Raw genomic sequence first — 21,908 nt, forward strand, 5'->3', positions numbered from 1 at the left:
AAACGTAGACCAAGATCATCAAAGCTCCATATCCAGGGGCGATCTGCGCCCAGTTGTATTTGAAAGCAAACCGAATGAATGCTGGTGTATGGAACGGTGGAGACAAGCTCAGACAGGACAGGCTTGAAGCTGCATGTGCCACTTTCTTGTGCAATGACAGCTTCATGCATCGAAGGTGCGTTCAAGGTCAATCCAGCCGCACGCACCACGTCCGATGCGGGGCGAGGTGTCGAGGTGTCGAGGTGTCGAGGTGTCGAGGTGTCATTACTGCTCTTCCAATTTCAGTCCGTGTTACCGGGTTGATCGGTACGTCAAGCTTGATTTGACTGACAGCTAGCTTGAACGATCATCTTCTCGCGGGCTCACCCCAATGCAAAAAGGACATAGTCTGACAAGGCGTCTGCTCCTGTCACAACCAACGAGTATTGTCTGCTGGATCCAAGGCAGCCTTCACCTTTACCTCAAGGCTGTCACCTCTTTCGAAGCAGTGTCTTCCTGTCTCTCAATTGTAGGAGTTGGCACCATTAAAACAGCGGTTATCTCAAGCTGTTCCGTGCTCTGGTGCTGCGTTCGACCCGGCGTCTTTCTCCAGTCAGACCGAACCTGATTCTTTTAATTAACTCACCTGCTCGGAGAGATCAAAGTCGGTGTGTGCTTCCATTGAGTCATTGTGAGCCAATGAAGCCGACATTCCCCAGTATATTGGGCGGGGTAGACTATCGAAGGTGTTGGGGGATGGCTTTCTGTTTTACGTGAAATACCCAAGGTGGCGCACAAGATATTGTGCTGTCAGTGAGTCGTGGATCAATCATTGCGTGAAGGATGAAGGTCGGGAGTAGGACGGTGGATGTCGAAGGCGACCTGACAGCTGTCGGAATGTAGTAAGGGAGAGAGCCAGGGAGCCAGCGATCCAACTGGCGGTCCGTGCGGAGTGGAGCCGGGCTCGTTAGTTCCAAGGTCCGGTCGAATTGAATCGGACCGGACCGGGGGGATTTGGGGGGGAGGGACGGGGGTGGTGGTTAGGGCCAACTTAGGCCAACCTCCTCCTTGCCTCCTCCTTGCCTTTTCTTGCTCCTCCTCCTTCTTTTGCATCCGAGAGCAGATGGAGAACCCGTCTCGAGTATCTTTCTCGCTTGTTGTTCGACTGCCGATCGTTGGCCTGGACTGCGAATCCCCTCACCGATGTAGGTCAGCTGTCTGGTTGCGTGCAGACTCCCCCTCCGCTTCGAGATTAGGCTGCTCCGACAAGACAAACGGCAATCAAGTTGAGACCTAATTCGGATTGCCGAATGCCAATCGAGCGATGATCCATGCATCAAGTAGAGAGCAAACGAGACCCGGTCCCACCCAAGGCGCAAGCGACTGATCACCCTCCAAGTCCCTTCCATCGCAGCAAGGGATGGCTGCATGTTTGGAAGGTTGGGTAACCCCAGCACGCACCACCATCATTCAACATCTGGCCTCTGGGGCTTTTGGACGTCCAACTGAGTGCCAAGCCATCTTGATCATCTTCATGAGACCTTCCGCTGTGCGTCCGAGCACCCCGTCCATCCTGCAGTTGCGGAAGTTAGGTGTCGCTCATCATTTCCGAAGTTGCATGGATTTTGGCGGTCAGGTGCAAAGCTGTTTGCTGGAGGTCAAGATGCTGTGTTGGGTGAATGTCAACGGTGGCCTATGCTGTGATAGCAAAAGCTCTGTCTGCTCTGGGCGGAAAGAGCCACACAGAGGAAAAATATGAGCCCATGCCGAGGGAGCACACTCCACTGCCTCTTTTCATAAAGTTGATCTGAAGCGAGTTGGATCTCACATTCTTAACTCGATGTCGATTCCTCTTCTTGTTACTGGAGTCTGTGTCTCTATTGGAATTGTTAATTATTCTTAGCATCCCGCGCTTAAGAGATGTTCCTCCCAATGGCCGCTCCAGAGCCAAATCAACCCCGGCAGAAGAACGTTTTCGTTCTTTGTTTTGATGTTCATCCCCCAACTTCTAACATTTGATTGCGTTCGCTGACAACGTTCCAAGGGTACGGGCAACAAGTTCAGCGGAAATGACACTGACAGCAACATCCTCAAACTCTACCGCATGCTGGACCGCACTGATGTGAACATGTACACTTTTTACCAACCAGGAATCGGGACATACGTTAGTTCTCATTCGGTAAGTGAGACAAGATCTCTCTTGGAAATCTCCCATCGCTCACAATTCAGATGCAAACCACGTCCACACTCGGTCGGATTCGATCATGGTACCTGAAAACCAAAGATGAGGCTGTCGGCACATCGTTTGCAGATCATGTTATGGGGGGCTACAAATTCCTTATGCGCTACTACAGCTGCGAAGATGACTTGTACTTTTTCGGTTTCAGCCGTGGGGCTTATACGGCTCGTTTTCTTGCCGAAATGCTAGATCACATCGGTCTGCTAGCTGCCGGCAACGAAGAGCTCATCAGGTTTGCTTGGAAGACGTACGCCAAATGGGCTGCCAGAACGAATGATGGCAGTGATCAGGCCAGAAAATACGAAGAGGAGCACTACGAGTTTATGCGGGGGTTCAGGGAAACATTGTAAGTCCCACGCCGACAGCGTCTTAACAGCCTCTGGGTATTCTGACACCCGCCGCAGCAGTAGGCCAGTCCGTCGAATTCGTTTCCTTGGCCTGTTCGACACAGTGAACTCGGTGCCAAGATTCGAGTCGGCCTGGATGCAGCGAACTAAATTCCCTTACACTGCCCGCCCGTCAGCCAAGGTGATCCGGCATGCAGTTTCGATCGACGAAAGGCGAGCAAAGTTCCGGCAAGATCTTATCAGCGGAGCACAGAGTGAAACAGAGGACAAAACAGGTCCTCAAATGCGTCGCTACGAATCGGACCTTGCACAGATGAATGAGAAGGCGCAAGCGGATGAGAGCCAGGGCAACGGCGCAGCGCAGGGAGGCCCGAGAATTACCCTGACAAGCTCATCGGGTGGTCAGCTCTCAGTCCCGGGAGTTCAGCTCGCATCACAAAGCTCTTCCGAGAGTCTCGCTGCCCCCGTACATTCTCCTTCCACCGAGCATCTCCGGGAAAGAGCAAAATCGCCACGAAAGCATACTAGGCGTCGATGGTCGCAGCCAAAGCGTTCGCAAGATGCGCAAGAAGTCTGGTTCGCAGGTGGCCACGGGGATATTGGTGGAGGCTGGGGAAAGGGAGACAAAGAGCATTGGATGCTCAGCCACACGCCCTTGGTGTGGATGGTGCACGAGGCGGAGAGGGCGGGATTGAAATTTGACCCTGGGTATGACTTTGATCGTCCTAATCCCCTTTTTGATCTAAAGATCTGACATGTAACAGAAAGATGGCTCGTTTAGGCTGTTCGCCACATTCAGTCGACGAGTTTGGAGAGAAGATCGAGGACACCACAAGCCGCCAATCATTCCACCAGAATCTGGAAAGTTGTTACACTGATGGGACAGTCCACGATTGTCTCAAGTACGGTGGTGGCTTGCCATATGGCACCGTCTTTTTCTGGAAGTTGATGGAATATCTCCCGTTTCGACGAATGGACCTGCAAAATGGAAAATGGAAAGCTATCCGCTGGTACGTCGCAACATTCACCAAGATCTCGGACGGCTCGCTGACCATTTACAAAGGCCACTTCCCATGGGAGAGACCCGGGATATTCCAGATGATGCACAGATCCATATCTCTGTCATCAGACGTATGCAGGCAGATCCGACTTATCGTCCAGGCAACCTTATTGTCGGTGGGGGTGGTCGAGGAGTGCAGAGAGCTCCTGAAAAATATGGTATTGGTGAATGGATGTCGCACATGTGGGAAGGTGACATTGTCAAGCATACCTTTGTGCGAAAACAGCCTTCTTCTCATGACTGAGGTTGCAAAGTTTGCCGGTCGATCGAAAATGGCCTCGTTAAGATGTCACGATGCGCGTCCAAGGCGCAAATGAAGGAGACATTAATACAGGATGCGTCCTGATAGCCTGACTATATAAATCATAGACCAAAGGATTTGGCGACAGATTCGTAGGTCTTCTAGTCTTTTCATGTGACACTATTATTGACGAGGAGATGTAACGTAGGTTAGAGGCAGCCTTCATTTCCATTGAGGGCTATCCTCCTTTTGGACACAGTAACTCCCTGTCTCTCAACTATACCGACAGCTCTATCTGGAACAGCAGCCACTGGTCGGCCATCGTTCAGCACTCGCCCTTTTTGTCGAGCTATCGCTCAGACGCAGGACATAATCTTTTGGTGGTGGCGCCTGAAGGATGAGTTGAAACGTATGCCCCGAGCATCCATGTCCTGTCCTACGATTACCCTTTTTCGACTGAACAATTGGCTTTTTTGCTGGAGATGTGCGAGAGAGCAGGTCCAATGTGGTCACATCCGATGATCCCGGTTGCGATCCATGGCCCGGACGACATGATCGGTACTGCTCGTGGCACGGCTTCACATCATATCTTCAAGTCAGATCACCGTTTTATGCTTGCAGTCACTAATGAACATTTCAGACATGAAGGTCTGCATTCGTCCCTGGCGACTGTGAATCGAATAGTGAGAATTGGTGTATGTAACCAACACTTTCATTCTTCGACGTGCCGCGTGTGCAGCAGCGTCAGCGAGACATCGTCTAGACCAGTCACGCCCTCCGGAATTGTTCTCGTGACTGCAGTTCCATGGAATATCCTCCTCGCGTTCTGAGCAACTACATAAGTACATACCTCTCAGCTCCCGCCGTTGCTGTGGCGGCGGCGGGGAGTTTAAAAAGGGGCTCGTTGTTAAAGGCTAAAAGGCCGACTCAAAGCCATCGTGGTTCATCCGATCCCAACGGTTTCGGCATAACATCCCATCCCACAGGGACACCGTCGATGGCCGCGGAGTGCTTCACGGCCTTGAGCAGGCCGAACCCAGACATGTGCTCCTCGAGATAGTCGTCGGGGACGTCTTCCAAGGTCGCAAAGGGGTCGTTGCACTGGAATCCGGACTGGCCGTCATACTGGCCCAGGCTGCGGAGATACTTCATCGTCGCCGCGAGGCTGACGCTCACCTCGTACGACGACGACGGCCCGCCTCCTTCCCCCTCTTGTGCCTGCCTGTACAGGGCGGCCATAACGCCCGCGGCGAGGAAGTAGCCCGACGCGTGGTCCAGAGCTTGACACGGGGTTGGCTTCGCAGCGAGCTCACTGGGCTCGGTGGTCTGGCCGCTGAAGTGCTCTGCCTCGGACGCGTTCATGCCCGAGCAGGTCTGCACGAGCGAGTCGAAGCCGCGTCTGGCGCTCCAGGGCCCGTCGGGCCCGTAGGCGGAGAGATTGGCGCACACGATGCCCCTTTTCCCTTTCTCTCTGCGTCGCGTGGCGAGCGTCTCGGGGGAGAGTCCCCTGGCGGAGAGACTGCCCGGTCGGTAACCCTGGAGGAAGACGTCGGCATCGTCGATGAGGGATAGAAGCGTCTCCATGTCCTCTGCGCGGCTGATGTCAAGACTCGCCGTTCGTTTTCCGCGCCCGGTGTCGCGGTCAAGGCTGGGTAGGTCAGGGAGCCGCGGGCTGGTTATCCAGAGCACCTCCGCTCCGTGGGCGGCGAGCGTCCTCCCCGCCACAGGAGCCGCGATGACGCGACTCATCTCCAAGACTCTCAGGCCACGGAGGCATTTGTCCGCATGGCCACTGCTATTAGCATTCAATATGCCTTCGGGCCACAAGGCTAAAAGACCATCACCACCACCACCGTCGTCGTCGGGGATCTTTCTGATCTGAATGGGAAAATCCTTGATAGCTCTCGCGTGAGGGAGGACGTCCCACTGCTCGTAGGTTCTCAGGGCCGCAATCACGACTTCGGCATCCACGGCTGCATTCTCCAAGTCCACGGACCTCCACCTTGCAATCTTCGCACCCACGGTGTCTCGATCCGCGTCCTCGGGGCACCCCAGCAGCTTCTTCGTCCCTGCACGGTGATTAGGGAACGAGTCGTGCACCCGTACATAGCCGTCTGAGGTCTTGTGGAGGCCGCCGATCGGTCCCCATGCCAATGGCATGCGTGCCCCGTCGATCGAGTAGAATCTCTCAGACCTAAATTCAAGAAGCGCGTGTTGGAGAGGCACGGTGACAGTCGGGATTCCTCTATGTCTATTGCGCTCCGAAATGATCAATGCAGCCAGGAGCGCCGTTAGTGTGATTGATGCCTGGGCCAAGTGTCCAATCTTGAAAGAGGAGGGGAGTCCTATGGCGTCCACGCCTGGTAGGCGGATGGCTGTGAGCGCTTTTTCTGGAAGGCCTAAACCTTTCCAGAGATGGGTGATGCTGTCGATGGTGCCGAAGTGAGATCTGTCCATGGCCGTTGATGGTCGCGGGAATTGCAAGTTCGCAGTCTCGATGATGTGTCGTAGTTGTCGTGGAAATCCGCCAGTTCGTGATTGGCCTCGTGGGTGTCATATTGAAAACACTTGTGCTAGAAGTGATGTACATTCGGTTTGACATTGAATTCTACAGAGAGATGTTGACACAAGTGCTAACTCTGTCTCTATACCCTTCTCTTCCGAACGAGTGTCCACAAGCAACATCAGTTCTGCCTCCTGTTACAATGCTGGTACCACATCTACCATCTACCGGTTGAAGGAATATCCTCAGAGTATCTTTTTCTTTGTCGATCCAGCATCAGGTCCACAGACGACTGGCAGCCGCGGTGCGCCCTTGAACGTCACTTTTTCTTTCGCTGGGAAGCGAGTCGGCCTTCCTTACCGTAAATCCCTTCGAATTTTTCCCAGTCTTCTTTATCTGTCTGAGCGACATCCTCCCAGTGGCATGGACCACCGTTGAACCATTCTTCTCGGACTTCCTGTTCGATGTCCTTGACACTGTACGATCGAAGGCCGCTCTTCTCATGAGAATCTTCACCTGCACCGCACATGACTTTCTTCTGCTGGAGAAAGACCATCGCAGCCAAGTACAAGACTGGGTTGTCAGCCTTGCGCAACCTTGCCTCCTCGATGACACTCTCTGCAACCACAAAGTCCTTCCAGCTTCTGTCTTTCCCGGGACCATACAACGCCTTGAGGCTCGAATGGCGAAAGAGAAAGATCCCATAGTCCTTCGTTCCAACCAGCCTCCGCAATTTTCCAAGTTCGACTTTTCCTTTCTCCTGGCTTAAAAGCATCTCAACAACTGAACGGACAGGTCTGAAAATCTCCGCTGCAGGCGCGTTTTCAGAAAGGTCGATGTGTTCTCCAAACACCTCGCCTATCCGTCCATTCCGGATGAGTGTCAAAGCCTGACTCAAGTAAGCCTGGCTATCTTCGTCCTGAACCGCCGACAACATTGATTTCATCTGCTTCGCCACCACCGGTCCTCGAGCTCTGTTCTCGGCCCTATTTTTGGAACCCACACGGCGGGCCACAATCTCAGAATCCACCGAAGCACCAAAAATTTGCAGTGTCACTCTAACAGGACTGACAGCTGTTGTCTGGTCCGGGCTGGTAGAGGACTGACTGCCTTCATTCATCTTTCGGAAACTTTCTGCAAGATGTACAAAGGTGGTAACGCATCGTCGCTCCATCGAGAAGAAGTCAAACATTAACGCTGGCATTTCGGCTGTGAAGCCGTCAGACAGCCTCGCCAGAGTCCGGACCATCTTAGTCTGCAGTGATATAACCGTTCTGTGAGTAGAGTTGTGTGCTGGAGGTGTGATGTTCACATAGAGACTGCGCTCAAGGTCTTGTTGATATTTGCGGCTAAAAAGTAGCTTCTGCAGCTGGTACGCAGCCTCGTCGATCTTCCGCGTCTCTTGACCCATCCAACGATAGAAAAGGTTCTGAGCAATCGGAGCTTGTTCATATTGTCGTAACCCAGGGTTGTCCTTCTTGAGTCGCATTCCGCGAGAGTCTTTGGCTAGGCTTGTCGCCGACATTCCAATGCTGAGGAGAAACCTATTTCGCGCTTGAACGAGCGTCTTAGGGCGACCACCCGTGAAGATTTTCCTCGGGCTCTGGTTGCGGATGAGTAGCTCCATGTCCGGCCAGACAGGCGCCTTTGGGTCAACTATACGCAGAGCATTGTAAAGGTGACAGAGCATCGGGACATGGGCAGTGCAGTTGACGAGCTTCAGCCCCAAAGTGTGCCATTCCAGTTGGAGTTCGGTTTTCATCGTGCCACAGGTGACGGGGAAGTATTCCAGCAGGGGGACCCTGCCACTCGCTCTAACAGCATGTTTCACGTTGAATCCAGCGCCAACCCACTGCAAAACCTCTTCGCCATCTGACTTCCCGCAATTCTTGCCTTTGATCCATTCTCCGAACTCATCGACCACTGTCTGAACATGGTTGTGCCATGAGTTCTCCCATATCTCATACCCGAGCGACCTGCGCCACTTGTGGTGCTCCTCAGCTCGAAATTTGATCACTTCGTAAGCCTGCTTCAGATCCCGGAATGCCCTGACAGCCTTGACTTCGTCCACTCTCTGAATGTCAAGCTGAATTTGCAGGGCCAAGCTGACCCAAATCGGGGCGTTGCGGTTTTCAAGGATATGTCTGGCGGCGTGCAAAATCTCATCCTCGATGAACTTTCCTCGGAGCATGAGCGAGAGCAGGGAGAAGTTGGGCAAGATCTCTGACAATTCCTCTTGTGCTTTCTGGCTTGGGTTTTGGGCGTGGTAGAATTGTGAGCCCCGAATACTGCAAGGTGGAAAAGGCGGCACTTGAACGCGGAAATCATTGTTGGAGCTCGGAAATGTTGGTGGCTCCTCTTTGAGCATCTGAATGTACGATCTGGCCATGGCCCAGGGTATGTAGAGGAGGACATCACAAATCGCGCAACCGCAGATGATAACCACCATGGGCAGATCCGGGTCACAAGGTACTGTGCATCGATCCGGGGGCGGCATATGAAGTTTGAAGATGAGCAAGGGTAAATAGCCGGTGGGATATTTTGAGGCGGGATATGCCGGCGGGCGCTGCAGGCTGGCCTCAAAATCAGCTTCAGCTCTGCGTACCAGATCAACTGCTAGGTTGGTGACACTGGCAGCCTGCATCAGTTCGACGTTGCCGCTAGCATACAGTTGCCAGGTAGAGGCAACGTAGATTCGCACGGCGAAGACTTCTCGCATGAACGACCAGATGGCGAACAGGAATTCGGACTCAGCCTCTTTGTCATCGAAGTCAATGCGAGCACGAGGACCCTCAGGCTTGGTGCTAGGACCTGTGACAACTGTTGTGTCTCCTTGATCCTGCTCTTCTTCGGAAAGTATGTCCTCGACTTCAAGATGATGGAAGATGTTGGTGACGGGGCGGAGGGGTGTTGCTGTGTTGGGGTCTTTCTTTTGGAGGGCAGGTCTTGGTTTTTTTTGCACTGTCTCGTAGCAGGGTTTGAGCGTTTCGAGAGCAAGTTCGAGAAGCGAAGCGAAGTGAGTGTGCTTTTCGTCGACAACAACACAGCTGGCAGCTTTGCTTTTAAACCAGCGAGAAAATTCTCTTCTGACTCGAATAGTGCGTTCCCATATTGTTTGTATGGCTCGACCGAGGGTGACCTTTGGCCGTGCTTTGACGATGAATTTGGCCATCGCGACCAACTCGGCAGTCTTGAGGATGTAGATGGACTTGGATGCTTTAGACCGGCGAGCATTTTCGGCGGCACCTCGAGCAGGTCGGTGAGTTTTTGTGTTAAGCTTCGTCCGTTTTTCATGGGAGGCAGAGTCGGTGTCTGGCTTGTAGCCTACTATGGCGGACTTCTCTGCCAGCCACCCCGCCACGATCTCGGTATCTTGCTTGTACTGCTTGTAGGCAAGCACCATATCTGGAGGCAGAGATGGCCTCGCCATCGTGGAGAGTTTCGAGGGGTTGGTGAGGCGAATCTTGTGTCAGAGGAGGGTGACTGGGTGTGAAGTGTGAATGACTCTTGTGCGGAACAAGGGGGAGGGAGAGGGAAACCGAGAGGGCAGAAGGTTGGACACTGAACAGATTGTTCAGAGAGCAGCTGAGGAATGCCAGAGACCAGAGATTTGATTTGAGGCTGGTAGGAGGTGGGTTCGCGCGGGAGGAAAGTGCAATGGGCGACGTGCATCGCGGCTGCTCTCACTTCACAATCACATCTTCATATCTCGCCCGTTCCGTTTTTTCTCCCAAGGCAATACGAATATCCTTCACAGCACTTTCACAAATCCCTTAATATTGACACAAGTCATGGTCCCTCGCCGTACCGCCATTCCCCAAACGAGTCTTATGCTCATCGCAGATTTCTTGTTCAAATCTACCTCTGACAGACTCAAGAGCCATGTACCCGCCGATGTACTTACCTAGATCACCACAGACTTCTCCATCCGAGATTGCTGATAGTAATGTGTTCGTATAGAAATCTGTGGGAGCTGTTCCTTCTCAGTGAAGGTAGCATCGCCTTGTCGTCACTAAATACAAGGTTCAAAGAATCAACGTGAGCAACACCCCAGCAGCCATGTGACGGGAAGGCGTGAGCGCCAACACATTCTCAACATTGAAACCGAGTTGCTTCATTCTCGCCCGATGAAACCAGCCGATTTTAGACCACCGTACAGGAGGATAGCGGTCGCGGTTGCTGTTCCTGTTTGCTCAGCCCAGGAAGAGTTGGCCGCAACTTAGCCCGGAGAGGGCACTCGCTGTGGCCACTGTCACTTTCCTCGCTATCATTTCGGTGGCTTGCGCGTTGTGTGAGAGAGTAAATGGTTGAAGGAATTCAGTCGCCAGAGGAATTAGGCGCGAGAAGACCTCGATGCCGCAGGCGGTCTGACTATCTCTAGATAATATAGGCGATGTTATTACAATAGCGGGTGAAAGGAAAATTACAAAGCCGAGGAGTAATAAAGCCCGGGAGCCCGTATCGAGCAGCGAGGGAGTTAATTAAGGTATACTGGGTACAACTGGTGGGCACTTCGGACACCTCTGGCTAGCTCTGGGCACCTGCCTAATAATAGCGAGGTAGAGCCGGGTACAATAATAAGCCAGCTCTAGGCAATCTTGGAGGCTTCCTGGGCCCACCAGCAACTAATCGATATACAACACAGATCTCAGGTTTAGGACCCCGTATTTCGCCTTCTGTAATCAACAGCGCCTCCCATACGTCTCTTGAGATCAGCTGCTAGAATTGGATGAGCCAACATACCAAAAAGAGAGCTGCGTCGTAGCGTCTATCGGCCGAGGTGGATGTCAAGATGAAGAAGACCATATCCAGCTCCCGGTCTGGTGCTATGGTAAATTCCTCCAGGATGGAAATGCCATGCATGCGTTTGCCATTGCAGCGTTTGTACTTCCAGGTCATACCATGCCCATCTGGTGTCAATTGTAAACGTGAGCTATATGAGACCACAGTGAGAAAGGATTGCGTCGACACTGCCGTCCGACTTCATCTGCCCCTTCCGGTGTCCTGCTCCGTTTCTCCCAAGCTCGTCCCTGCCAGTCTTTGCCGGTTGGGTGACGTCCCTTCATCGGCAAGATTGCCATTAGGACGAAGGCTGAAGCAAGAGTCACTGAACATGGAAGCCCATCGAGCGAAATCTCGAGTCCAGGATAAGCTCATGAGGCATTGTGCCCGATGCTGGTAGATGTATTCTGCCAATGTAAGTGTTTTGGTCTTTAGACTGCTTAATGTCGCATCTTGACGCTCTCGAAAGCATCTATGTTGCCTACCCCACCATGGCAAAAGACGACATCAACGGTACAAAGGTGCAGATCGACCAGACGGTGCAGATTGTCAACATGTCTGAATTCAACAAGTATACGCAGACGGCGCTTCTCACTAAAGAGTATCACGTCTTCTTGAAAGGGTCTGGGGCGTTGCACAAACGTGGACTCCCCTCCGTCACGGTGGATTATGACAAGATCATCACTCTGCAAGGTGGGCGAGCCTCTCCCCCGATAGACCCGGTCGCTGACACGAAACCTTGCAGGACTGAATGGCCTCGCAGGCTTCAACGTGACTTCATTCGACATCATCGACCCTCCTCTCCCGAATGGATCCAACATCCCAGGCACGGTCTCGATTCCGAACCCGTCTTTCCCGACTTTTGAACTGGGCAAAGTCAACATGAACATGTCCGTCGCAGGCGCCTCAATCGGCACCTGTTCCGTACCAAACGTCCTCTTGCAGCCTGGTGACAATACCTTCCCCATGATTGGCGTCGCGAACCAGTCTGCGATTGCGGGACTTGTTCTGGGACTATTCAAGCCGGGGATTGTTCCTATTGACGTGGTGGGGACTCAGGTGCTGTACAACGAGGAGAACATTCCGTGGTATGAGCAGGCTCTGCAGGGGCTGATGCTCAGACTCGACTTGGACGTGACGGGAGCGTTGCAAGAGTTTGCCGTCAGCGACGCCAGATGGGGACGCATGCAACAAGAAGTTACACTAGACGCGGTGGCTGATGGACCTGATGCGGTTGTTCATTTCACACAGCCAAGATCAGCATTGACGGCGATAGGTGCGTGAGAACGCAGAACAATTTGGGAGATCCTGTTTATTTTGAGCTCCCATGAAGAAACAAAAGCTTGGAAGGGGACCCTATCCCGCGCTTACATCAAACCTGGGACAAGTCGATCATCCGTTCGCCAGTCTCTGTGTCGGGCTGCTCCTTTGCTCAACCTCTTCTGATGATGTTGTTGGCTTGTCACTTCTAGCTACACGTCCCCCTCTTCCTTCCACTTCTCCATCTTATTAGGTGTTATGATCAACGCCACGGTAGCTGTCGCCTCCACTATGATCGCACCCTGTGGAAATTCGTCCAAAGACGGGGGAGAGAGGACTAGGTTCCGTCTTGATATTTTCCTCAGCCTTGTGCTCCCCAATAAAACTATTAAAATAGCAACTTTGAATTCTTCTTTGCATGCTGTTCTCTCTGGCGTCCCAAAGCTATTGCGTCCTCCTTAGCACTGCGTACCCTCAGCTTTAACAGCACATTAAAATACCCGGACGGTTGCTTTTTGGGGGTTCGCAGCAAGCCACTGTTCTGACGGCATCATAACAACACAAACCCGTTCCCACTCACCTTGATCAGCCGAGCCGTTAAGTTCACCTCCCTTCTCAAGTCCATCTCTGACCCTGCGAATTCCCATTGCCCAGACCTCGCTTCCAAAGTCATATAAACGCCCAAACCACTCGTTTACCTCCTTTCTCTCTTCACGCTGTTGGAGACGTTCGACGACGAATGGAACCGACTCCCAGCGTTGCAAGAGCATGAACTCCAGCCCCAGTTCCTTTTCGCCATCTCGCACAAATTGCAAAGAGACATCGTCGGGAAGCCACAGGTCTTCGGTACTTGCAATGTTGCCTAATTTATCACCATACAAAAGCCTGGCTCGAGAGCAGGGCAGAACGTTTCCATCCCCGTCAAGCATTTGCCAAACATGCTGACGGTGCTGTAAAGAGATTGGCGGTTCGATTTCTGGTTCGCCTTCATTCGGCAAGAGGGAATCTGCGGAGCTGGTATCGTCACCGTCCTCGTCGGCTGTCTCTTGTGTACCAATCTCAATATCCTGACGTACAGCGTCCCCTCTTCTCGACCTACCGCCGCGATCAATTTCTTCTGTCTCGCCTTCACCGTCTCTTTTGCCGCTCGGCGTAATCTGATCTGACAAAAGCACTCCAACAGAGGAATCACCTGACATTTTGGTCCCGGCCTTTACTGCGTTTCGTTGACTCGGATGAGCCATCAGGTTAAAGGTCTCATTGCCTAATCCTGCAACCAAGTAATAGTCTGGATCGATCTCTCGCATTATCGGTGCTGGAGATAGTGCCGCTATCAAGCGAAGACGGTCAAAGCCATCACCTACTTTCTCCCTTTCTTTACGTCTCCCTCGACCTAGGCGGAACCGCGCCATCTCTGAAGATATCACGAGGCAAGAGTTTTCGGATCCACCTGCATTTTCCAACCTGATCGATGCCGATTGGCGCACGCTCACGGCGTATTCATATGTTGACATGATTCCCACGAGATTGTAGACTGAGAGTATATTGCTCTCACGAAGCCAGAACGAGTAGGTCAAATTCCCTTGCCACCCTAGCCAGCTCCAAGAAGGAAATCCAGGACGTCTTTTGAGCATAGTGGTGTCTCTCGTGGCAGATGACCGCTTTGGAAGACCGGGACGATTGAAAAGCAATGCGTTGAGGAGATCTTGAGTTGGAAGTCCGTAGGCGAACTCGACTTTTGAAGAGACGCTCATCCGATTCAAAGGTCCCGCAATGGCATTTCCGGCATCAGACTGATACGTAAGTCTCCGTCCACAGAACGCGGTGGCTATTCGATAGTATGCCCGAAAGTCCCACTGGACATGGTTGAGGTCAATATCAAACGGCAAGTCTTCCATCTGTTTCTTGTCGACTTGGATTGCAATTTGATTCTCGGAATGGCCTTGAAGTTTTATCAGACCGTGGAACAGTTCCTCCTTGCAGATCAGGAATACTCCCACGCGCGAGAAGCACAATCGCCGCCGGGATAGGGCCGCCTCCTGGAATGTCCAAGCTCGTCCGCCCCAAGCTGTGTCGTCGAATTCTATCCACAGGAGTGGCACCTGCATTGCCATGAAGTCATGGCTCTTCGTCGACGTGACAACCTGATTTGGCTTCCGAAACGGGATGCTCACGCCGTACAGACCACTCTCCGCGTCCTCTCCTGTGAGAGCACAAATGGTTATGAAGGCGCCGTCGTAAATATAATCCATCTCCCTGATGATATTATAGCGCAAGATGGGATCCTGCGGAATGCAGTATATGTCGACCCAGAGATACTTCTCGCCCATGTTTTGAACCACCGAAATCGCATCTAACACGGTCCGAGGAACGTCTTCAGGAAGAGGGTTCGGGAGTCGCCATGAGTCTTTATTCATACTTGGCTGGTAACCTCCAAGGACGTAGCTCAGTGCGACGTACCTACTTCCAGGCTCTGCCTCAACAACGGCAAAACTATCGACGTCGATAAGATACAGCGTCTCGCGCATGGTCGGCTCGACTTTCAAATTACATGTCTCGGCGTGCTCTTTTTCGCAACAGCAAACCCAAGATAGCAGCATTTCATAGTCGAGGAAGCCATCATGCAGTGCAGTCGTCAAGACCTCGTTTACTGTTCTCGATGATGCTGACGATCCCTCGTTCCGATCCTGGCATGTTATGAGGAAGTCATCTAGTCCATGCTCGTAGTAGCGCTTCAGGACAGTGGGTACGTCTTTTGAGTCACGGCTCTCGAGAAGTTCGATTTTGCAGCAGCCCTGGTCGCTGCTTGATATCATTAGTCGATGTGCAAGGAGCCCAGGCGCCTGCTTCAAAACCAGGACCGCCTCGTCTTGCCAGCATTGCCTGAAGGTGTCTCTGGTCATGGCGCGGACGCAGATGCGGAAAAGGAAGCGACACAGCCAGCATTTGACCTTCTGGCTGAAATCCTGGATTCGGAGCTGAAGTTCATGGACCTTACCGGTGCCGTCACGGCCTGTCTCGTAAGGGGTCTCGCCACATACAAATTCTCGGAACTGGATGGTTGAGCAGTATCTGCAGCGGTCGTGGTAGCGCACCGTTTCACTGTGCAATACGCCCATGGCGTCCCACACGCCAATGTCAAACAAGTCAGCCCCGGCGTCGTCCAGATCCTCATCGTCATCCTGGTTGTCTCCACCGTAAACCCTATCAGGAGCTCCGGACTTCGTCCTAGAGCGCAGCTGTCGAGTGTTTAGACTGTCAAAGGAGTCGGGATGGCCTTGTTCATCGATATCATCTTCATCGCTATCCGAATCAGGTCTTTCTTCGGCCGCATCATAACGACCACCACTAGCTTCACCACTGGATGTCCAGCTGTCGAGCGATGTATCCATATGGCTACAGTGCTGATGCTAATGACTACCTGGGATATTTCCATACTGCTAAAGAACAAAGCTGGAAAGTCCCAGACACTATTACCATGGACTTGTGACGTGCAAGGACGCGGGCAGCAGGTAACTAAAAAGGCAAAGTCGAAAACGCTGACTAATCAACTAGCTGGTTGTCTCTCAATCAGAAACCCCCCCTTTGCTTTGCCTTCCCTCAGGTGGTCACATAGCCACAAGGGTCTGATTTATCTGAGACAAGGTATGGGAGGGAGGGTGAGTTGTTATAAAAAGCGGCACGGTCGGGGTGAGTCGCACATGAGTTCAGAGCAGTTTCCACTCATCCTTTCGCGCAAAGACAAGGGATTTTCCGCCCGAGGCTGAAGCATGTGACAAAGCATTTTCCGTTCCCGTTTACATTTTTGAGAACTACTCAACTGTGAGTCGTGGCTCATGCGCTAGAGGAAAATCTTCCTTGATGGGCCCACCAGGATTCGTGACTACAGGGCTTTCGATCCTCCATTTCCTTTCGCTGGTCATTTCGACAGGGTGTAAATTCCGCAGGCGAGATTGACAAATAAGGAGCACACTCAAAAGTCCTTCGCTATTACAACGGAGGCGGCCTTCGTTGGTAATGAGTATTGCGTTTACCGTGAAAATAGTGGCCCTCTGTCATTCATCCTATACTGTCAGTTATACTAGATATAGCGGTCGCTTTGACGTTATCTAGCACTCTCGAAGCACAAATTCGTGGCAGACTGTGCCACTTATTTTTGAACCCGGCTTGGCCGTTACCACCAGCCAATTCTTAGGGGTCTATCTGTCTGCTCACGCCGCGACACCCTTGGAGGCTACGGGAATGTTCTTCTCCAGAACAGTCGCCTTCTCCTGCACCTCATCTTGGGCTTTTAGACTCGCCTCGACGTTCTCGTTCCACTCGAGCATATGCAAGCAGATGCCCTCCAGCGTGTCGTGGCCCGGGTTGTACCCTAACTCCTTCCTGGCGCGCGAATCATCGTAGATGATGACCAGAGTTGAGTAATTGAACATGGCCCGTTGAAGCATCGAGAGATCAAAGTTTGTGACCTCGGGCAAGAAACCCAGGTAACGGCGTTGCAGGAGCGTGTATCCCTCAACAAGATAGGAGATGAGGATGAGTGGGAGAGGTGGCACCTTCGGCCACCTCATGGGCGTGCTGGGGTGTGCGAGGGTTGAGGCCATTCGGTACAGGTCACTGTAGCGGAATGGTGGGCCCGGATCGCACACCGCGTAGGCGTTGCCCCCGATGTCGTCGCCGGCGAGTAGGCGAGCTTCGTACAGAAGATGGGCGAGAGAGACATTCTGCGCGGAGACGTATTGCAGGATGAAAGGGGTAAGCCATCTGTTGTGAGCATCACAGTATCAGCGCCCGCTGGACATTGTGCGGAGGAGTGAATGAGATGAGAGGTGGACTAACGTTTGGAGTCCTCCGCGCCGTAAGTAATCAAACACCACTGAGTTCCTGTTGCTGTCCCCGTGGCCGTAGATCGTGTGCCCGGGTCTGATAGCGCCGGTTCTAAACGAGTCTTTCTTGCTGTCCGCGTCCCTGACCAATTTCTCCGCCAAGGCCTTCGTATAGGCATAACAACCTGCGAAGTTCTCTAATTTCAGTGGTGGCGGGTCGCCATTGTCCGAGAATTGAACAAAGTTCCTCGGGTGCTTCTCCCACGGGGGAACGAAGAAATCGAGAGGTTTAATGGCCACGCTACACGAGGAGGTTGCGATGAAGACGTCACAACCTGCCACTTTCGCTGCTTTGAGCACGTTCTCCGTGCCTTCGACGTTGACTTTCATGTATTTGTCGAGGAAATCTGCCTTGCGATAGCCGGCGTGGATGTAGGCGGCGGTATGAAAGACCGTTAGGGGCAACTTCGCGTGTTCGACCAGCCAGGGAGTGGTAAAGACGTTGGCTACGGAGGCCGGATCGGTGGCATCGGCCTTCAAGAATGGCACGTGGCATTTAAGTGCTAGTTCTCGTCGAGGAGCTTGGAGGTCCGCGATTCGTATTGCCGAAGGGCTTTCACCTCGCATGATCAGATGCTCAACGATCCAGCCGCCGACAAGACCTTCAAGTCGTCAGATCTCGAGGCCCAGAGCTTGATTTATCAGCAAGAACAGTAGTTACCTGATCCCCCAAACACGACATATCGTCTGTTTTGCTTTGGTGGGAGAAACTTCTTGAAATCCGGCCTTTCTCTGCGGCACTTCTCGTATGCACTTTGCACTACTTCTTTTGTCCAGGGCTTGCCCGCTAGCGTCTCAACTTCTTGCGGAATCGTTGATATTGCCCTATTCACGTGGTATAAATAGACGAGCAGCAAAAGGCCGAGACCAGATAGTACAAGGGTCCACTGAAGCTCCATAGATCCGGAACCAAGGGCGAACAGAAGAAGTGTAGTTGAAAGATGGAGGGTGAAAACGAAGGGAAGTGCGCTTAGTTTTCTGCTTTGCTGATACTGTCAAGTGATCGTTGAAACTGGGCGCCTGACGGAAGGGGCACTTTGTCTGATAACACAGAAAGGGCTGTTTCAGGATAGGTTTACGAGGACTTCTCGTCTAGGGGGGCTCAAGGGGGGCTTCAGGGGGGCTTCAGACTGTGCGCAGCCTTGTACGAGCAAGGTACGAGGTATGGCTTGGCAGGCTACTTCTTTCGAGGTTCAAGCGTACGGACAGGCAGTTGAGGCAGGAATCGGCCGAGCCAGCCTCACCAGCCTCACCAGATCCAGAAATAAGTCCACGGCCTAAAATGAGGAAAGTGATTCACTATTAGATCCAAAGTTGCCTTTGATTTAAAATAAACACATTGATCACCTTTGAAGATAGCGGTGCTCTGTCATTCATCCCATATTGATAGCTACATTTACTTCTTCGACTTTATTGAGTACTTTTCACCCACATCACCTACCTGTCTAAGTAGTGCTTTGTTCGTTCAATCTGAATGCTATCAAAGCCGCCACTTCATATTCATTCGGTCGCAGAATCGCTGGAAGGATCCCATGTCTGTGGTGGACATGCAAGGTTTTAAAGAAATTGGCAAAAAAAAAAAAAAAATCCCATGCCTCGAGAGTAGCCGACTTGTAACCAAAGCAAACTTGTGGGGTCTAGCAAATATTCAAGCTCGCCACACTTGGATCATGATCCGACCTCTGATCTGCATATGTCACCCACGTGTTCACATGCATATGCTTGAGATCTGGCCTTCCCCCAGGGGTGCCCGCAATCTTGGGGCTCACGAATATGTGGTCCAGTTCCTCGCAGCTCATGTCAAAAACATATGTGTACCGCTCGGTAGGCGCAATACCCGCAGCGTCGTCCAAATCCACGAGCCCAGAGACCGCGGTGAACATCTCCAGAGGCTCGACGAATGTGTCTTCGTTGAAGTCTCCTGCGACGATGACGGCGGCCTGGGGATCTTGAGCCAAGATCTGAGCGACGAAGGTCCCAGTCACATTTGCTTGGGCTGTGCGCTGGTCTACGCCAAGGTTAACGGGTGGGCGCGGGTCACCTTCAATTGAGGAGCTGCCGCCTTTGGATGTGAAGTGCACGACCACAGTGAACAGGGTAGATTTATCTCGGACTGTTTCCCACTGTGCGGCGAGTGGTTTGCGGCTGTCCTGCCACGCTGGATTCGTGGGATCGATGCGGCCTGGGTTGTACTTCAATGAAGGGCCTGGGAGCACTTCATTGGCGTGAAGGGAGGAGCCTGGGTTGGGATTCTTGAGGTTTAGGACAGCTGGATTGTAGAGGTAGGCGACACGGATGTTGCCGCCAGGTTGACCACCGTCTTGGTCATTGATAGGGTCAATGTCGAGGTAATTATAGGACACTCCGCCAACGTCTTTGATCGCCGCCACGAGCATCTCTAGCGTGACATTCGCGGCGACGACGCCGTCGTCCATGGGGCCGCTGTTGTCTTGAATTTCTTGCAAGAACATCAGGTCCGGGGAGTTGAGGTAGTGGGCAATATGGTAACCGATGCCCGGCAGGGTGGTGGAGTTTGAAGCCAGATTGTCAACATTAGACGGAGCAAAAGCAACGTCGTATCTCCGTTCCTTCTGCACAAACAAGTAGCACCTCCTTCAAGAGTCTAGATTGGCAAGAAGCCTGAAGTGAAGCTGAAGTCCAAGTACTCGTAAAGGACATGGTGGTTGAGGCGGCAATGATTGGTGGGGAAGACGAGATTCTTGGTGCAGTTGCGAGATTGCGGCTTGTGCGGAGGTTGTGGTGGGGGCTAATGCCAATTTCGCTGTTGCACATCATCTATCTACGCACCAGGGCGTACAGGGCAATTCATTTCCCTTCTAGCACACGTGTGGTAGGTCCTGTCGATGGCTGGCTCACATACTGGGCTGCTCTTGTAACTTGCTTGGTTCGGGCAGTGCACGCTTGCACAGGTGTCTCGTAAATCCCCTGCTTTGGCGCCTCACAGAGTCGCCGACCAATACGACAGCTTGCTGCAGTCTTTGTATGTGCAATGCTGGCTGAGATCATGGGCAGACCACCAGCTAGATATTGTAGGGGAAATAGCATAAAGAGTGGATGCGGAGTCAAAATGACCTTCTGGATGTTGTCATTGCGGCTACCAATTCCCATATCTCCTCCATGGTGGTGGGCCATACGCGGGCTGGTACACATGTGAGTCGATGACAATATGGACTTCCTGGATATACATGGTCTATCGGGTGATGAGTGTGCTCTGTGTGATATTGCGCCGGTTCGTCGGTGGTTGTCCGCAAAAAGGCGACCGAAATCCTTGTTTCTGACTTGTCAATTCACAAAGCTATACTCTCATCCCATCAATCACCTTCGCGGCGCTAAGAGTGCATTCGTCCACGAGACTAGAGGTGCGCCCCAAGGGTATGAGGTGTTTGAGATTATCGAATCGTACGAGATGAAACAAATGTTGGATCGACGGGAACCTGTTGGAGAAAGCGCGGACTATCGAATTCGTGGCAGCTGGGACTGAATATGAGGGCAACTCAGAACCTGTCGAGACAAGGAACGATGGTATCGTTGTCGTGTCGTCCGTCCCAGGTCCACGCAAGACAGAGGCGCCGTTCTGAAAATGTTTTTTTTGTTGCGGGGGGGGGGGGGGTTTCCCCGGCTCTCGATCTAGATCTTGCCCGCCAGGAGACAACCCACCATCTTTTGTGCCGTCAACCACACTGTATTGGCAAATGTAGGGAAATCCAACGTGGAGAACATGGTATCTGCCAGCCCAAATGGAAGCATAGGTGGAATCCAACCTTGAGCAAGTTCAAGAGCAAAACACCCGCGATGCATTTTGTACTGCTTGACATTGCCCCTGCGAAGATGGTGCATGCTTCCTTGCGGGTAGCGTTCGAGGGCCAGTGAATGTGCTGGATACGCCCACTGCTCGCCCTCGAGGATGAAAAAGTAGTCGTCTGCTGTATGTCGGCCAGTGTGGCCTTCAGTCCCAAGAGCCGTGCCGAAGATGATCAGATACTCGGTTATGCTTGCATGAATAATGTACATGCTTCCCATTGCACCCCCGGCATTGTTGAAGACCCATTGCGACGGGTAGGCTGAGATGGGTGAAATCTCGGTGCTGTTCTGGGCAGCATGGGGGAACGGATCCTCGCTGATCAAAGCTGATCCATGTTGTTCCCGAAGCTTTGTGACAATATGGTGCACTACTCCCGCCGTTGAAGTAGGATAGCGTTCTAGGCTTTCGTCGACTAGCTTCTGCAGCTCCACAGGGTCAAACATGTACCATTTGGACTGCGGTGTGATGGGAGTTAGCAGACACAACGACGAGATGGATCATCACCTCTGTACCTTGACGGAATCTGCCCAAGTGTACAGGCTTGTGCACAGGGCGACGATGAGCAGCCCAATGGACAATTTCCAAGGAACGGGGGATTTCCCTTGCCCTACGGAACCCATTTCTATCCTTCCTCAGTTGATTGTGAAGGTTGAGTCTGAGGGATATTAACTGTCTAGCCAGAGCGTCGGGATAAGCAAAGGACGATAGGGTGTAGAGGATTAACCCAAATCGCAGCGACACACATATTGATTGGAGGCGTGATCCGGAAAGTCTCGTTCCGTGGAAGG

At 52.5% G+C, this 21,908-nt stretch overlaps 8 protein-coding genes across 8 annotated transcripts; 2 read left to right on the forward strand and 6 right to left on the reverse strand.

Annotated features, from left to right (window-relative positions):
- Positions 1 to 1,911: 1,911 nt before the first annotated feature.
- On the forward strand, positions 1,912 to 3,869 carry A1O5_10676 (uncharacterized protein; the record flags this gene model as incomplete). The annotated part of the gene is made up of 6 exons (XM_007751252.1): positions 1,912 to 1,971; positions 2,024 to 2,158; positions 2,209 to 2,564; positions 2,623 to 3,273; positions 3,330 to 3,575; positions 3,629 to 3,869. 6 exons carry the CDS (start codon positions 1,912 to 1,914, stop codon positions 3,867 to 3,869), a joined length of 1,689 nt encoding a protein of 562 aa, XP_007749442.1.
- A 924-nt stretch (positions 3,870 to 4,793) lies between these two features.
- A1O5_10677 (uncharacterized protein) lies at positions 4,794 to 6,323 on the reverse strand (the record flags this gene model as incomplete). The annotated part of the gene is made up of 1 exon (XM_007751253.1): positions 4,794 to 6,323. One exon carries the CDS (start codon positions 6,321 to 6,323, stop codon positions 4,794 to 4,796), a length of 1,530 nt encoding a protein of 509 aa, XP_007749443.1.
- Positions 6,324 to 6,688: 365 nt separating this feature from the next.
- A1O5_10678 (uncharacterized protein) lies at positions 6,689 to 9,799 on the reverse strand (the record flags this gene model as incomplete). The annotated part of the gene is made up of 1 exon (XM_007751254.1): positions 6,689 to 9,799. One exon carries the CDS (start codon positions 9,797 to 9,799, stop codon positions 6,689 to 6,691), a length of 3,111 nt encoding a protein of 1,036 aa, XP_007749444.1.
- A 1,843-nt stretch (positions 9,800 to 11,642) lies between these two features.
- A1O5_10679 (uncharacterized protein) lies at positions 11,643 to 12,435 on the forward strand (the record flags this gene model as incomplete). Its single annotated transcript, XM_007751255.1, has 2 exons — positions 11,643 to 11,844; positions 11,897 to 12,435. The coding sequence occupies 2 exons, from the start codon at positions 11,643 to 11,645 to the stop codon at positions 12,433 to 12,435; spliced, it is 741 nt and encodes a 246-aa protein (XP_007749445.1).
- Positions 12,436 to 12,902: 467 nt separating this feature from the next.
- A1O5_10680 (uncharacterized protein) lies at positions 12,903 to 15,803 on the reverse strand (the record flags this gene model as incomplete). The annotated part of the gene is made up of 1 exon (XM_007751256.1): positions 12,903 to 15,803. The coding sequence occupies one exon, from the start codon at positions 15,801 to 15,803 to the stop codon at positions 12,903 to 12,905; it is 2,901 nt and encodes a 966-aa protein (XP_007749446.1).
- Positions 15,804 to 16,622: 819 nt separating this feature from the next.
- A1O5_10681 (uncharacterized protein) lies at positions 16,623 to 17,864 on the reverse strand (the record flags this gene model as incomplete). Its single annotated transcript, XM_007751257.1, has 2 exons — positions 16,623 to 17,175; positions 17,251 to 17,864. The coding sequence occupies 2 exons, from the start codon at positions 17,862 to 17,864 to the stop codon at positions 16,623 to 16,625; spliced, it is 1,167 nt and encodes a 388-aa protein (XP_007749447.1).
- A 1,070-nt stretch (positions 17,865 to 18,934) lies between these two features.
- A1O5_10682 (uncharacterized protein) lies at positions 18,935 to 20,450 on the reverse strand (the record flags this gene model as incomplete). Its single annotated transcript, XM_007751258.1, has 2 exons — positions 18,935 to 19,888; positions 20,175 to 20,450. 2 exons carry the CDS (start codon positions 20,448 to 20,450, stop codon positions 18,935 to 18,937), a joined length of 1,230 nt encoding a protein of 409 aa, XP_007749448.1.
- A 495-nt stretch (positions 20,451 to 20,945) lies between these two features.
- A1O5_10683 (C-8 sterol isomerase) lies at positions 20,946 to 21,563 on the reverse strand (the record flags this gene model as incomplete). Its single annotated transcript, XM_007751259.1, has 1 exon — positions 20,946 to 21,563. One exon carries the CDS (start codon positions 21,561 to 21,563, stop codon positions 20,946 to 20,948), a length of 618 nt encoding a protein of 205 aa, XP_007749449.1.
- Positions 21,564 to 21,908: the final 345 nt, after the last annotated feature.

The sequence above is a fragment of the Cladophialophora psammophila genome, assembly GCF_000585535.1.
Source record: "Cladophialophora psammophila CBS 110553 chromosome Unknown aczJe-supercont1.21, whole genome shotgun sequence".
In the NCBI taxonomy this organism is placed as follows: Eukaryota; Fungi; Ascomycota; class Eurotiomycetes; order Chaetothyriales; family Herpotrichiellaceae; genus Cladophialophora; species Cladophialophora psammophila.